This window comes from Ctenopharyngodon idella, chromosome 15 (assembly GCF_019924925.1).
Source record: "Ctenopharyngodon idella isolate HZGC_01 chromosome 15, HZGC01, whole genome shotgun sequence".
NCBI classification, from domain to species: Eukaryota; Metazoa; Chordata; class Actinopteri; order Cypriniformes; family Xenocyprididae; genus Ctenopharyngodon; species Ctenopharyngodon idella.
In genome coordinates, this window is record NC_067234.1 from 10336186 (window position 1) to 10353077 (window position 16892).

The 16892-nt window shown below is 38.9% G+C and overlaps 1 protein-coding gene across 3 annotated transcripts; it reads right to left on the reverse strand.

The window, feature by feature from the left end:
• Nucleotides 1-323: 323 nt before the first annotated feature.
• On the reverse strand, nucleotides 324-16296 carry eif4h (eukaryotic translation initiation factor 4h). 3 transcript variants are annotated; one of them, XM_051862176.1, is made up of 8 exons: nucleotides 16129-16296; nucleotides 10039-10226; nucleotides 9673-9737; nucleotides 9270-9363; nucleotides 5719-5808; nucleotides 4612-4752; nucleotides 1967-2082; nucleotides 324-807 (listed from the first exon to the last, which is right to left on the reverse strand). In XM_051862176.1, the coding sequence occupies exons 1-8, from the start codon at nucleotides 16191-16193 to the stop codon at nucleotides 802-804; spliced, it is 765 nt and encodes a 254-aa protein (XP_051718136.1). In that variant the 5' UTR covers nucleotides 16194-16296; the 3' UTR covers nucleotides 324-801. The 3 variants fall into 3 exon arrangements, with proteins under 3 accessions (XP_051718136.1, XP_051718135.1, XP_051718134.1); XM_051862175.1 differs by lacking the exon at nucleotides 5719-5808 and having other exon boundaries at nucleotides 16129-16282; XM_051862174.1 differs by lacking the exon at nucleotides 324-807 and having other exon boundaries at nucleotides 1928-2082; nucleotides 5737-5808; nucleotides 16129-16282.
• Between the last annotated feature and the right edge of the window lie 596 nt (nucleotides 16297-16892).

Here is a 16892-nt window from a genome sequence, read left to right on the forward strand (position 1 = left end):
GGCGTTGCCGGCGTGTCTGGAAATGTGCGAGCAGTTCATTTTTGTTCAATAAGCTTCATATGGAAAGGCAGTACTGATGGTGTTATGATCATAGTTTCTAATTTTTCCTGGAAAGAAATACATTGCCGTCAAGCTGTGGATGACGCTGTAGACTGTAGACCCATGTGTCACCAACCAAACCTATCATGCATGCATGTTGCTCTTCTAAATCAATGAAATTTGTGGCACATTGTTCCTGAAAGCTCTGGATGAGCCAGATTTGGTCAGGTTCGGAAAATCTTTCGCAAAGACAACGCAAGAACTCAAACAGATTCAAAAAGCTCTTCACTGTGAAATGGTTTAATTAAGAATCAAGCTCAACGTTTTAATTTTCAAATACAGTAAAGAAATTTAAAGAGCAAAATATAAAAAGCACACGGCAGCAATTACGTCCGCGTGTCTACAAATTCGAAACACAAAGATGCTTTGGAAAGGGAAAGAGATTTTGAAGTCCTTAAACAACAATGGAATCAACCTGGAGATGTTGTCCTCCAAGTTTGGGTTCTTTGAGGCGTGTGGGAGGAGTCAGCGAGGACAGGCAGAGGCGGAGTTAAGACTGCCCCACCCCCTTTCTAGAGCCCCCACCTCCACGTGCTTTTTAAGCCAATCGGATGAGGGCTCGTTTGGATTCGAGAGGAAACCAGCACCTCGTGCCTCTGCCTGCGTGTCACTGGGAGAAGTCTTTGAAAGATTTTATGGTGATCAAAGCCAGTAGAATCCAGTATAGCCTTCCGGAATAATGCAGCCACACTGACACAGATATTAATTCTTAAGAGAACGGAAACATAAAACAAAACAAGAACAGAATGGTTACACAGGGTCCCTTTGTAGGAGATGGTGAAAAGTTGACATTTGCACATGAACATTTTGACAAAGCAATATTAGAATCAATTCAACACTAAACAGGAAGATTGCGGGGAGTCCAACTCGAACGGATCTACTGATTAACGTCGTGAGATGCACGGCTCCGAAACCGAACACTGACTGTACAACTGGACTACGTTGTGCTTTAACACGCCAATTTACAGACACCATGAGAACTAGGAAGAGGACAAGCACCACATGTACAATCCAGTGTGCGTTCGAAGGTTTGCGCGAGTGTTCGATTGGGAAAAATCGTGAAGGAGCTCGTGTCGTTTTTTTAAAACAAACAAACAAAAAAAAAAAAAAAAAAAAAAACTTCAAAAGGTGCAGTCCATCAAAAATCCAAAGAACAAAAAGCAAAACAATGGTAGTTCAATCCAATAAACCTAATACTGCTTTTCGCGAACGCTAATATGAATTGAATGTCAACCACGGAAACATTAGCTAGCTGCCTCGCAAATAAAAGCGCACAAACCAAAACGGCCTTGTTTTTCGCACGATAAAAAGGACTCGGTGTTTGTAGTTTAGTCTACGTCTATAAAACAAGCCAAAAAAACATTTAAAATCAGTTTCCATTCCATTTAAGAGAGCAGCTCAAAAAAAAAAAAAAAACCCTTTCGGATCTCACCAAGGATGTGAAAGAACTTTCCCCCGACGAAAACTACAGTACAGAGCAGGCACTAATTACAGGGAAGCAAAGGTGGACATAAAACCATTGTTCAACAGTTTTGCCATGCATTCACGAGCTGCTCGTTGGTGTGTGCAGGTGTCAGGACGATCGATCGATGTGGGCGTGGTCTTGTGTATTTTTCCCGTTGAATAAATATATAGCCGCGCGATCTGAATTCAGAAGTAGGGACTCCGTTCATCTCTAACAGGTAGGAATGATAGAGGCCTTATCGCATTCCCGTTGGCATCACACGTTTTTTTTGTTGTCGTTGTCCCTGTACCTCGCCCTTCCCTCCCCGTATATCCCTCCCCTTCTTTCTCTCTCCCTCCCTTCCCTTCCTTCAGGAGCGGTGAGGGAGGCTGCAGTCTCTTAGTGTTTGTCTTTGGGAATTACCTCCTCCCTGGGTTTGGCACCCCCAAAGATGGCCGAGTTGGGGTTGGCCACTTGGTTAAGGGGACCTGCCACTGTACGCGGCTTCAGCTGTAGCCTTGGTCTCTGCGCTCTTTCCTCTGTGGAAAAATCAACATAATTGAGACATTAGGTGTTGCTATTGTGTAACTTATGTAGATTCAATAACTTAACTTGAAATCAACATGAAATTCTATCTGCAACCCATTTTATTTCGGCAGAAAAATTTGAGTGAAGCAGAATGTTAAAGGGAAGAGTTGGGCGAAACTTCATTTTATTCAGTGGGAATTGACTGGATTATGAAAAGTATGCGCTCCATACCAGAATGATCTGAATGAGTATTTGTGGAGTCAACCATGGAGTGGATGAAAAAAAGGCCATATTTATTTGAGTCTCAACTTGCTGGGAACTATAAAATTTCCTTTGCATCAAGATTATTTGGCATTAGGTTAAAAATTAATTGAATAATGAAAGATTTTAGAAAAGCTGCATTATATCCTAAAATATTACCCATTATTTTTTATAACTATTGGTTAACATTGTTATTTTCAATAAACGATAAATGGCTAATGTAAATTTTATACAATTTTGTAGAGCTGCACGACTCTGGATAAATTAAGAATCAATGTTGTTGTTTGAAACAGATCACGATTCTGAACAAACAACTAATCAAAATAACATGTAATTTACTAGAGGTTCTGACAACATGTTAATTGCTGCAGTCAATTTAAAATGTTTAATCTAAATTATTAAAAAAAAAAAAAAAAAAAAAACTGAATGAATGATTCAATGACTCACTCAAATACTTGTTTCATTACTGAATGAATCAGCATTTTTAAACATCTCTTGAATGATTCAATAAATACATTTTTTAACAGTCACTTGTCGCCACCTACTGGCGCAACGATGTAATCGACACGATCAATATTTGAAGCGCCAAGTTACTTTCAAGTTACTTTTCAAGGCGATTTGCTCCATTTTGAGTGCTACCATAGACATTAGTATTTTTATCCAAACTATAAACTTTTATCCCAGTACTTTAGTGATAATATGTGACGCGTGCTGGCAAAAAGAGTCGGAATGAGCAAATTTTAAAAAATGAGTAACATTCTCTATTAAAAAAACCTTGATGTTTGATTTGTTGGAATCTGACAAAAAAAAAAAAAAAAAAGTGACTGAGCTACACCTGTTTGAAGTCGATAGAGTCAGCAAAGTCAATTTAGAGAAAAATCGAGTTAAAGTTTTCTGAAGGTTCCAAAACAAAATCATCTAGCAAACATACCTTAAAATCCCTGTTAATAACACCTAATTTGGCAGATGTTTTTCCAACAGTTAACCAAACATTCAAGACATAACAGAGAGTGTTTGTGTGAATACTCGCCAAGACAGATATTTTGAAATACTGCATATTTCAGTGGTTCAGACTCATGCCATTGAGGTATTCGCTATGAATATTCACAAGGTTGGAATGCTGTGCTTTAAAAACGATACCAAACTTGTGCTGAGAGGAAATGCCAGTCATCCAGAAGAGAGCAGCTTTTCTCATGGTCAAAGGAAAGGTACTCCTCTCAGAAAACACTCAAATGAAGATAATTTTAGATGTTTAATTGCTATTTTGAGCATTGGGATCGCTAGATGAGGGCTTAACTCAATTTTGTGAAAACCTCAAATTCGACCAAAATTGACATTTTTCGTTTTTGTGGCCTTTAGCTCGAAATTTGCCTGTGCGCATTCTGACTCCTTTTGCCAGCACGGGTCACAAATGAATATTTGTAACAGTCTTTTTTTTTAACCACACAATATTATTTCTGACTGTGAAGCTGTTTTATACCTAAACTAGACAACTGCTCTCTCTGGATCAGCGGCAGCGCCAACACAGACCTGAAAATTCAGGTCATTCATTTACCATCTTACATTCTGCATAATTGGGTGTTTTTAAATAAACACTGACAACTATACAAGTTTTAGGACTGGACGATATGACGATACATATAACATTGATATGAGTGATCACTCGGATTTAGACCTACCTATATTGTAGTTATATGCAGCGTTCACAGGCACATTTGCTTTATGTATTTCCCTGGCATCAAAATCAGGCACATATAAATGTCAGGAAACACGATTCCTGGCTGCATGTCAATATCCATGGATCACTGGATCTTTGGTAAGTTGTAACAGGAACACTATCGAGTCCAACCTTTAGTTTATTAGTTTGTTTTACTCTCATTTTCGCAGTTTCCCCTATTAAATCCAGTCATGCAGCAGGCTCTTTTGCCACTCAGTCTGGCTGAGGGAGCATGTTCCAGCAGGAAAGTGACATCAATGCATACCCTCTATAGACGGAGGCAAATCGTTGTCATTTAGGAATAAGATCTTGTGAGTGTTTGAATTGAGATCGCAATATTTTAACGATTAATCAAGCTATTTACGTATATTAATAAACTGGATTATATTGGTGTCCAGCTGAAAATCAGATCAAGTTTCTACATTTTGCTTAAAGACTAAAGATTTTTTCCATCAACAGCAGGAACATGCGTTAAGAGTAAATAGGATCCAAATGGATTTCGTGTTGACTTTTAAGCACATATAAAGGTATCTGCTTTTCAAAAAGAATAAATCTGTGACACCGTCGGAAGGTTCTCTGAAGTCTGTCGAGGCTCCGCGAGGAGGTCCGTCTCTGAAGCGTCCCATGCCTCCACCCCCCCTTCTGTCGGCAGGGCGACCGCCTCCTCGACTCCTCCCACCCATGAAGTCATCATCTCTAAATCCTGTGGAAAAAAAGAAGCATGTGAGTAACTGGTGCAGCACTCTCCCCTTCCACTGCAAAGTTGTGCAAAATACTGATACAGGAAAGGCTCTGGGCAAGAAGTTAAGACTTGAGAGAAGCCTGATCCTAGGTCAGTATTTACAGACAACTTCAATTAGGGAGGAAATTTGACTGCACAGCAGTAGGGAGACTCCGCTGACAACATGACTGATGGCAATGAGATGGAGTCCCTGAGAGATTAATGTTGAAAAATTAACTTGAAATATATGAAAAGGCCATTAACAAAAACACAAACAAACAATGCCAAGAACCTTGCTGATAATTTAAGTCCTGTGGCTCAGTTAGATTTATTTCTGGAAATATTCTGGGTTATTTTCAGAGGTTTATGTTCATTTTGAGTACTCCCTCAGTTTGTAAAAGAGAACGAAACATGTTTTCTGCAATAGGGTGAATGTCACAAAAATAGTCAAGTTATGTCAATTATTTTCACCCCAAAATCAAATGTGAAAAAATTACACAATGTGCACAGACATATTCATCGCTGAACTGTCACATTACAGTGCTTAATTGTAATGAAAATGGCGCAATAATAATAATAATAATAATAATAATAATAATAACAACAACAATACAATAATAATAATAATAATAATAATAAAAAAGCAACATAATATTAATAAATTATTAAATATTTTTTACATTGATATTTTCATTATAAACTAATACACTGCTAATGAAGTCATGAAAATCTTGTCCTAAAACTCCATAAATAAAACTAAAGCTTAATTTCTATTAATTACTAGGCGTTCAATGAGTTTATTTGTAAACATGTTTTCTGTTCATTTTCACAAAATGAAGAACACTTCTGAATTATCTGCGGTTAAAGCATACCACAGATGTGTCCTCAGATTCTTGCTAAAATAAATGTTTTATCTAGAGTTAAAACCCCAATGGTTCGAGTTCTTGCCCAATTCAGACGTCGCACCTCCTCCAGAGTGGTCGTAGTCGTCTCTGGGGTCACGTCCCCCTCCTCTGGCCCCACGTGAGCCACCACGGCCTGAAAGGGACAGGGGGCTGTTTAATAGGGGCAACAATTCAAAGGCGAGATCAGGGTGAAAGAGAGGCCCACCCAGATAACGCTTCTACTGAATCAATCAGATCAGCCAACACTGCGTACAGGAAGACACCAGCTGGACAGGGAAGTGCCGCCTGTCGGAAAGCACTCCGTTTGTTAGAGGGGAAGGAAAAGGAGCTAGCAAGAGTTTTTCTATTGAGGGGTAAGAAAGAAAAAAAAAAAAAAAAAAAAAAAAAAAAAAAACAGAAGAGCAAAGAGCAAAGATCTAAAGATGAAGTATGTACACATGAACAATGAGTGCGAGAAGCCCAGCTAAAGTAATGCTCTGTGTAGTATGAGCAGTGACATTTTTCAGCAATATACAATAAAACAAAGCAGAAGAGTTCAGAATAAGAGACAGAAGACAATGCATTATTGAGCATTGATTAGGGATTGGTGGTCGGGCCAAAACCTTTGTTACAGCACATGGCACAATATCAAATTTCTTTATATTAAATAACCATATGTGACCCTGGACCACAAAACCAGTCTTAAGGGTCAATTTTTTGAAATTGAGATTTATATAGCATCTCAGCTTTGTTAGGATAGGACAATATTTGTTCGAGATACAACTATTTGAAAATCTGGAATCTGAGGGTGCAAAAAAAAAAATCTTAATATTGAGAAAATCTCCTTTAAAGACCTGAAGGCATTTTTAGAGTTGTTTTTTTTCCTGAGTGACAAACACAAAAGTAAAGACTCATAACTCCAAAACTGTAGCAAACAATACCTACCAAAAGGTAGGTATTGTTTGATTGAACACTTTTTATATTTTTAGAAAATATAAATTACAATTGGACATTCTCATGCTGAGAAACTGCTGATAAAAATCAAACAAATAAATATTAATGTTAACGTTGCTAGGTGGCGCCGGTGGGCGGTACACTCCGGTTTATAGAGACTACTCAGCACTAAGAGTTGATCAAAATGGTTAGATGCATTAAAAAGCCGAGTTTCTAAGCTTTAAAATGATACCTATTTTGTGTTATTCCACGTTGGAAAATAAGCATGGACGGTTCCGGGAACATTGGATATCACACTGCATCTCGGAAAGACATATTTTTAGCCAAATGTGTTACATCATTCCATGAGTAATATCTCATGATCGCCACAATGGATTATGTCGTTTTTGGGCTCATTTTAATCTGTAAATGATGATGTGCCATGATCTATGATCTGTGCAATTTTCATGAAGTTATGAGCAAATCGCCATGTGAAATCGACATTTGTTTACAGTTAGCGCCTGTGTGCTGTTGCTGTAAACTCAATTTGTGCAGACTCATTAGAGGGTGAAAATAACGCAACAGGAGCATGTAGGAGGCATGATCTGAATGCGTAAAGTCTCTGATTTTGTATGCAAAAAGAATTATTGTGCTACCTACTTGGTTTCAGTTACTATTGGCTCTTAAAGCGAGACACGCAAACGGGAGTCCTTAGCAACGCATATTACTTACAAAAATGCATTTTTTATATATTTGCGGTAGAAAATGTACAAAATATCTTCATGGAGCATGATCTTTACTTAATATCCCAGTGATTTTTGGAATAAAAGAAAAATCAATCATTTTGACCCATACAGTTGTACAAATATACCCGTGTGACTTATGAGTCTTAAAACTAGGGCTGTGCGATTTAATCGCACAACACGAAAAATAACACTGAACTTAAACGCGATTCATTCTTATAAAATCGCAAAGGCTGCGATTGCTTTTTTTTTTTTTTTTTTTATGCGCAGCATGTCAATGAACTATGGCTCCAAATGCTAATCCATCTGAAAGCACTGCAAGTTTGAATCGCTTATAATGTTCATTTGAAAAAGCAACACGCGTCAAACAGCTTTCCAGACATAAGAAGCATTTATTAACATTGTCCAACAAAAGACAACATTTAATAACGTTTTTACTCCAAACTCACTTCATAACAACAGTTGAGCATCCTTCTGAGATGATGTGGCTTCTTACACAGAATAAAGCAGTCATGTTTTTATTAGTCATGTTTAATCAAAGCGTTTCAATCTTCTGTTTATTCAGCTACAATGACAGTATGATGCCCATAGGGATTTCCTGGAATGACATGCATTATCTACTTCTACAGCAGGGGATATTTAGAGTTTCTGCACGAGAGCGCCCTCTGGCTTTCAGATGGAGAATCATTTACTACTGATTACAGAGCCATACAGCTCTGACAAGATGCGCATAAAATAATCGCGGCTTTTGCCAAATCACGTGTGGTTTAATCGTGATAAATCGTGAAGCCCTACGAAGAACGACCGAAAATCACCCCTTATACACCCTTAAATAAAGCACTATTTGAGGGGACAGCTATTAGTAGTGGTGTCCGAAACCATAGTGGACGTTACCGAATGCACTCATTCAATCCCACAATGCACTGCAATAACAAGTGTACAACCGATGTACACACAACAGCTAGTGTATATCCATAATGCAGTGCCGAATGAATTCCAGCATCTGACCAGAAGATGGCGCCTGCAACTGAATCATGCATCCTTTTTCCAAACCACTGGTCCAGCGTGGGTTCAGTTGCTTAACTAAAGTTTGTTACATTCTCATACGCTGTTTATGTTCAGTGAGCTTCCATGTTTACATCCGAACACGGGCTCGGTATTGGCCGACGCTGTTCACGTGCGCAGCACGACGCATGCATGTGACGCTGATGCAGGAGCCGGCCAATAATGAGTCACCATTCTGACGAAGAACCTGGAATTGCTGAACATAAACAGTGTATGAGAATGACACAGAAGAGAAGAAATTGCTGAATGAAGTCATTATTTTGTTTTGTTTTTACACACAAAAAGTATTCTCGTCACTTCATAACATTAAGGTTGAACCACTGCAGTCACGTTATTTTAAAGATGTTTTTACTACTTTTCTGGACCATGAATGACAGTAATTATGTTGCTTTCTATGGGGGATTAAAAAACCTCTTGGATTTCATCAAAAATATCTTAATGTGTTCTGAAGATGAACGAAGGTCTTACGGTTGTGGAACGATATGAGGGTGAGTAATTAATGACAGAAACTTTCATTTTTGGGTGAACTAACCCTTTATGTATCCGATTCCAGAAATGGAATCGATTTGCGATTCCCAACCCTATTGGAAGACTGGATAATTTATTGTCATATTTTAATGAAGAACACTATTATGCTACACAGAGTGTGACAGGATCTCTACTGGCTGGCAATTCTACTGTAAATAAAACCAGACCACCCAGCCCTAGCATTGCTCATTTTCCTGAGACTGAAAACACTACTTACAACATGCAAAAAAAAAAAAAAAAAAAAAAAAAAAAAAACACAAACATGCTAAAATGTGAGTAAACAGCACTAACAGAAGTAGAAGATAAATGACTAATGAATGACAGCAGTATACGAGACACACAGTACCTCTGTCGTCTTTCCGGAAGCCGAAGCCTCCAGCGCCACGTTCTTGCTTTCGGCCCTCTGCAATATCCACCCTCAAAGATCGGTCGCCTAGTAGCTGTGCAAGAACATAATCAGGAACACACAATATATCAAACAGTACACTACCGTTCAAAAGTTTGGGGTCGGTTTTAATGCTTTTGGAAAAAAAAAAAAAAAAAAAAAAAAGTTTCTTATGCTCACCAAAGCTGTATTCTCATTTCTTATTTCTAAAGTGTTTCTACAACAGTGGTTCTTCACTGCTTACTGACCTCAAACTATTGAACGGTGCACTTCACCCCATAACCCAATTTATTATTTCTGCCTTGGATAATAATAAAAATAAATAAATAAATAAATAAATAAATAGTGTAATTAAGTAACTTACAGCGCCATCATACGTCAAAGCCTCTTTTAGAGATTCCAAGTCATCAAACTCTACATAACAGAAACCTGGAGCAAGAAAACAATTTACCATTTAGCAAATGCTTTTATTCAAATTGATTTTCGATATTTCAAATATATGTTTTAACAGCACGCGGTTTCCCTTAGGATCAAACCCATGACCTGGCCATTGCTTAAGTCACATACTTCCTATTAAGCAACATGAAGATAAACTAGCCACACATTTTGAGGTAAAATTCATGTCTGCAGCATCAAGTTTAATACTTAGGGGATTCCTAAAACCAAGAATGAGTAGTAAGCAAACAATGTCCCTCATTAAACATGCACTGTGTTGCAAAAAGCGGCCCACCTTTGAACTTGTCTGTCTCTTTGTCTCGGACTAGTCGAACGCTCCTGACGCTGAGGTCTTTGAAAATGGCATCTATGTCTCCTTGCACTGTGTTGAAGGGTAGGTTGCCGACGTACGCTGTGTAGGGCGGCTCTGTGGGAAGTTCCTTCTGCTTTCGGGGTCCGCCTGGGCCGCCACCACCTCGGGGACTGCGGTCCAAAAACAAACAACTTGGTCAGCTTTACATTTTCTAGAAATAACAGAATGCAGGTAAATTATTGATCTATGAATGTGATTCATCAGTTGATCCTTCATCCAGTGGTTTTGCATCATACATGACCAAAAAAAAAAAAAAAACCCTCAGAAGTCAAGCTGAACTGCAGTGGAGGATGGAGGCACTGGGTTTTCTCTGAAGAGTATCCTGCATTTCTCCTGAATGTCTGAATCAGACGTGTGTGCTATATTTAGTGAGCTCACATTAAAGGATTAGTTCACTTCAGAATGAAAATTTACTCACCCCATATCATCCAAGATGTTCATGTCTTTCTTTCTTTAGTCAAAAAGAAATTAAGTTTGAGGAAAACATTCCAGGATTTTGCTTCGTATAGTGGACTTCACTGGGGTTCAACGGGTTGAAGGTCCAAATGTCAGTTTCAGTGCAGCTTCAAAGAGCTCTACATAATCCCAGACGAGGAATAAGTGTCTTAGTGACACAATCTGTCATTTTCTAAACAAAAAGACAAAATTATATACTTTTTAACCACAAATGCTCATCTTGCACTACTGTGCGATGTGCCACGCATTACGTAATCACACTGGAAAGGTCGAGTGTGACGTAGGCGGAAGTACCAACCCACTGTCTACAAAGCAAACATGCAAAGACTAAGTCAAACGGCCTTTACAAAAAAAAGATAAACAACGATGTTGGGCCATTTTGAAGTTGGAGGAGAAAATGATACCCTACCACAGTACTTCCACCTTCGTCATGTGTGACCTTTCCAACGTGATTATGTAATGTGTGGCGCATTGCTGAGCAGTGCAAGACAAGCATTTGTGGTTAAAAAAAAAAAAAAAAATATATATATATATATATATATATATCACACACACACACCTCTCAATTTTTATTATTTTTAGAAACGACAGATGATTTTGCTAGATAAGACCCTTATTCCTCGTCTGGGATCGTGTAGAGCCCTTTGAAGCTGCACTGAAACAGAAATTTGGACCCCAAAGTCCACTATATGGAGAATAATCCTGGAATGTTTTCCTCAAAAACCTTCATTTCTTTCCGACTCAAGAAAGAAAGACAAAAATCTTGGATGACACGGAGGTGAGTAAATTATCAGGAATTTTAAATTCTGAACTAATGAACTAATCCTTTAATCTGTGGTTTAAAAAAAGCCTTGCTTCCGATACACATTTTTTGACCAGCAGAAATTTTCTTCAACTAACTTTTCCATTAAGGAGCAATATTTACACCTTCAAATTGACTTCTATTGGCATTTTTACATTCATAAGTGTAATTTTTCTAACCTTCTTATTAGATGTACGCATAGCCTCAAGCCCCAATTAATTTCTGACCCTGATTTAAATTAAAATTATTTAAAGAGGCAATATTATGCCCTTTTACAAAGTCTTGATTTTGTTTTTGGTTAATTCTGTCTGTTTAGTTCCTGTCTCCATGAAGCCCCTCCTTCTGAAATGCTCAATGTGCTCTGATTGGTCGGCTGGACCAGTGTGTTGTGATTGGTCAACTGCTTCGAATGCGTTTCAGAAACGTCGCACCCCTTACCATAACCGTGAGTTTCAACACACTACTAAACAGTCCTCACCCCTTTATTTTGCATGTGCCTTGGGAATTATTTAAATGAGGAATATTGTGGCATGTTCGTTCCCGGAAGAAAACTCAAGACTTCAAAAGGAGGTGTTCCAGGGAATTCAGAAACAGTGACACTGATACAGAGAATAACTCCTGCTGGAGAGACTTTGTGCTTTGTAAGTTTGCAGACCTTTTTCATGCTCAAACAGCAAGTAAAAGTTGAAATGTTAAAAAATGTAAAAAGCACAAGTCCTCTTTAATGATAGCAAATGAAATTGGCTGAAATCAAACTAACACTCATGACAAGAAGTAATCAGTGCTGAACAGAGGAAAGGGGTATTATTCAAAGGAGCAAATTATCTGTTGACACAGCTTGTTTATTTTAAAACTGGCATGAGGGTGTAATACTAACACTTCTGTTAGCCTACATAGTGGACAGTTGTCAGCTGATGCCAATATTCTCAAAATGGCTAAATATCATATTGGCTTGGCCCACATACCGGTCTATCACTGGTGGAAAAATAGAGAAAAATGTAATAGCCACTGGACAGACGGAAAGTGCTTTGAACAGAATGTATCTTCACAGTACGTTAATTTATTTTCTGTCTGTAACAGTAGATTAAATTCCATGCAAAGCAAATCTGTGAGAGCTTCCGCTGGGATCCAGTGTGCCAGAGACATTCCTCTGGTGTCAGGCCGAGCGGATAGCGTGACATCTCCGATCCACCTTGGCCCAGCGCGTCTGATGTTTTCGGACCTGTGCTGTCCACAGCAAACGCTAGATTACTGCTACTGCGTACTCAGAGTTACAGCACAGAAATCTTCATCAATCCCAAAAACCTGTGTGACATCAAACACTTTAAGCACTGTGGTGGTACAACGGCTCAGTGTCCAGATGGAGATACCATGGTACCCTGACCAATATTATGACAAACCAATAAATAAGCCAATATTTGTCCATGTCAAACTTGTAGAGATCTTATGATAGTGGTGTAAAATTGGCTGATTAACAGAAGTCATCAACCTGCCCAATTCATAGTTTTCAGTCATGTGACTGGCATGGAGACCTGGAGGGCCAAACATCTACATAACCGCAGCACAGGCCTGTCAATTTCCCATCTGTTTCAAGCCACTAATATTTAAATCACCTCTCAAAAAAGAAAAACAAAAGGCATGCAAACAAACAAGTTTTGGCCACAATACACAGCACCTGCTGCAGTATTTCAATCACTAAAACAGCAGGATGTTCCAAAACAAAGCTGGAGTCACAATCTCTGTTTGAAACCTGCAATTGCAGTTATTTGCGAAATTGACCCTTCGCAAAGACCCGTCCCCCTTAGTTACTGTTGCTTTGTCCGACAAGCCATGGCGCTGTCACGCCACACACAGTGAAAAATACATCGCGGAGCAAAGGACACTGACAACACATCGACAGACATGACAGAGCAGGTTACTTATGATATTAAACAAAGTCCCAGCTTTCAAACTGTGTAATTTTTTTAAAAATTCGAACAATAAAAAAACGTTTTGTGGCTCTTTAACATGTTGTGACAAATTGCTGTAGCTCCTCGGCTCAAGCAGCTCGTGAACCAATCATCTCTTCCTACTAGTTAATTTATAGCATCAAATAAACATGAACGAACATGAGAAGGAATGCTGTTTCAAACACGGAAAGACGTCAGTACACACCATTTTTCAAGTTCAAGTCCACTGAGGTTAATCTTCTAACTCCTGACTGCTTTGTCGGACAAAATGGCAGATACGGCGTTATGACTGGTTAGATCGCTTGTCAATCAAACTCCCAGCGAAGGGTCAATTATCTTTATATGCGTTGTGCACGGCTCCTCAGCGCAGATGAATCTAATGTTTGCTGTCAATCACCACACCGGTGTGGATACTGTACTTCAGAATCACAGATTGTAGTCTTGGAAGCATCACCAAAATAAGAATTTTCACTGGAAACGTAAAAAAGTAAAGTAACGTCTTTTGTTCTGACCAATTGAGAAAAATAAGCATTAGGCCTACAATAAATCGCGCTGATAATGGTGATTAAATCTAACGATGGCTTAGCTTGGATCACGTCAAACCCTGCAAATTATTATTACTGTTATACTTTGTTCTCAAATTGTTAATGTTAACAACATTAACATTGCGTGACTATCGCTGCATCCAAAATCGATTACTACTCTACTATATAGTACGCGAAAAACAGTATGCGAACAGAGTACTATGTCCGAATTCATAGTATTCGAAAAACAGTAGCCGATGGACACTTTACTATCCCTTGAGGCCACAGGCGAGGATTTGTGAATGGAGTTGAAGGGACGTAACTGACGCCGATAGGTCATGTGACAGTAAAAACATGGCGGATGTAAATTCATTCATGCTACACCCATTTGTACCATATAGAACGTACTTTTACAACGGTCGTGAAGTAAATTTAAATTCAAACGTAATACCTACTCAACAGTACGTGATTTTGGATGCAGCATGTATTTAGTGTGTATTATCGTTACCTGTAGATTTCAGTTTCTGTAGCCACTCCACTGTCCAAAGTCTTTTGCTTTTGACTACGGGTGAACCTCCAGCTGTCACTGATGATTGTCATTTGGACCTTTCTGGATTACAATCCGCCATCAAAATAAGTTTAATTACTGCAGCTGCTGTGAGAAAAGGCTATATATGATCCGTCACCTGCAGCATCCTCACATGATATAGTTACTAGCTGGGACTCCTTTATGTAAACAGACGTGACGTAATGACGCAAAGACGAATTGCTGCATGCTCAAATTTCCCGCAGAAACCCACCAGTACCACCCGAATGATAAAACTATTACAAGCTTACCGTTGTGAATCGGGCAAAGGTAAGGAGATAGTTTTGAACACTGGCTGATTATGTACTTGCTCAAATTGATTTTGGATCATTTTTAACCAAAAAAAAAAGTTACAGACTGCAGCTTTAAAGTGTTTTAATGCACTAAGACAGTGATATTAAAAGATCAAACTTAGTACAACTCTACTGATGATGCATACTATATACAAGCAAGCAGATGAACCCAGAATATTAATGCAACACACTAAACGCCATGCTAAACATTATTTATAATGGTTTATAAATGGTAAAACACTTCACATGACACTTTTGCATGTTGAGTTCATATTCTGGGTTCATCTGTATGGAGTTTTCTTTTTAATAACTTGAGTTCTGGATTTAGTCCTCCAATATCACCAATTTGATGCATTAAGCATTTTCTTTATAACGGTCTTCTATGGGAAAATGATTAGCGTGCAAGTTAGGCCATTGTGTTCATATTCTGATTGCATCTGCTTGCCTGTATTACATAATATGCATCGTCAGTAAGGTGTATATTTGGTCATTATCATTTTAGTACATTAGCACTTAGTAGAAAACTGGTAAAAATAACTGGCAGTTGGCAGAGGAAGCCTTGTTTTGCCCTCCAGACTGGCATTCCCATAAGGATGAGATATATACTAAATAATGCTGTATGATCAGGGAAACCAAAAAGTAAAGAACCCATTTTGACAGGTTTGCATACATCAAATAGGCATTTACTTTCTGTTTCTATATTCAGTAACTGGTAAATGCCACATGTATGTGAGAGGCATCGTGCACATATGCAAGTAAAGACATCGGCACGCCATTAGGTTGATCTTATGGAGGGAAAACTCAAGGAACCTTGTTTATCATACTGGACATGGACTTATGCTGCTGGTCCTAGAACAATGTGAGCAGGGGCTAAAACAGAATATGTTTATATTAATGTAACGTTACATGGCATTTATACGATTCTCCAAACGTATTTCGAAGAATACCATAGCGCGGGTTCAAAAAGATGAAAGTACCACGGTAACTTTCTGGAATAATACTCTTCATAAACAGCAATGTAGCATACGGAGCGGGAGTGAAATACAGAGGGGAGTCAGACCCCTGTTCAAGGCCCAGTGCAGACCGTGCTAAAACACGCTGTCGCACCAGTAAAACAAAAATTTTAATATCATTAATGATATTCAATAGAGATAAATTAGCAGGAATGCTTCACATAACATCCACGGACAGTGAAATGCTGAGTCGGCCTCGAGACATGAAGCCCATGTGGGCTGAGTTTCGTGCCCGGCCTCCATTCATCATAGCGGGAGCGCGCTGCTGCTGCGTGGCCTACACTCGCTCGAGCTCCCGCAAAACTGCGCTCACACGCACAGACCCGCTTGCTCTCGTCATGCACGCTCAGATGTATGCTCTACAGCTCCTCTGATGCGGGGTTTCTTACCCTCTTCCCCCGCCGAAGCTCCCGTAAGCCCGATCCCGGTCATCGTAGTTATCGTAATCCGCCATTGCCGAAGATGCTGTCCAGAGAAAGCAGCAATCTGACGCTGAAGGACCCCAAAATATACGGCTGCGAAGTTTAGCTGTCCTCTGCGTGCCTGAAACAATGACACTTGAAATTTTATAAAATACATTTGAATAAGGATAGCTTAAATAGGTGCAAAATATTAAAATAGAACATGTGTATATTGTTTATTTAGGATGTATCCAAATATACATTTTTAGTGAGGATTTTGGACGATTTTTCAATTTGGCAACGGCGAGTAGACTCAAAATGCGATCTAACGTGGATTTACCAGCTAATTGTTTTGGAGGAACTGTAGCAGTGGGGATTTTGATTCATTGGTGTTTCGAATCTTTTAAATCAGTTCACACAATAATAATGACGATAATGATTATAATAATATTATCCGCGGAGAACCAATGAGCTGCAGATGAAGCCAAATCAGTGAGGTTAAATTGTATGGTGGACACCAGTCCTTAAGTTTTGAATACGATTTATTAGGCTCCAAGAAAAGCCTCTGAACAAAATGAGAGTAGAGGGGTTTTTAACCCTCAAATTCTGACACTATCCAGACCAGCAATAGCAGCATTTTGGTTCTCTCTGAACTTCAGTGGTGAGTCTTCACCTGTATCCGTGAACTTAAAGGTGCAGTAAGCGATTTCTGAGAAATGATGATGAAAGTGGATCGGACCTAGCACCAAAAC

Bases quoted from the DNA above. Each gene is read 5' to 3' on its own strand.
- eif4h (XM_051862176.1), bottom strand. From the start codon at position 16,193: ATGGCGGATTACGATAACTACGATGACCGGGATCGGGCTTACGGGAGC. The intron at 10,227-16,128 runs GTAAGAAACCCC...TTTGGACCGCAG, and splicing joins AGCTTCGGCGGGGGAAGAGG to TCCCCGAGGTGGTGGCGGCC. The intron at 2,083-4,611 runs GTGTCACAGATT...ATTTTTCCACAG, and splicing joins CTTCAGAGAACCTTCCGACG to AGGAAAGAGCGCAGAGACCA.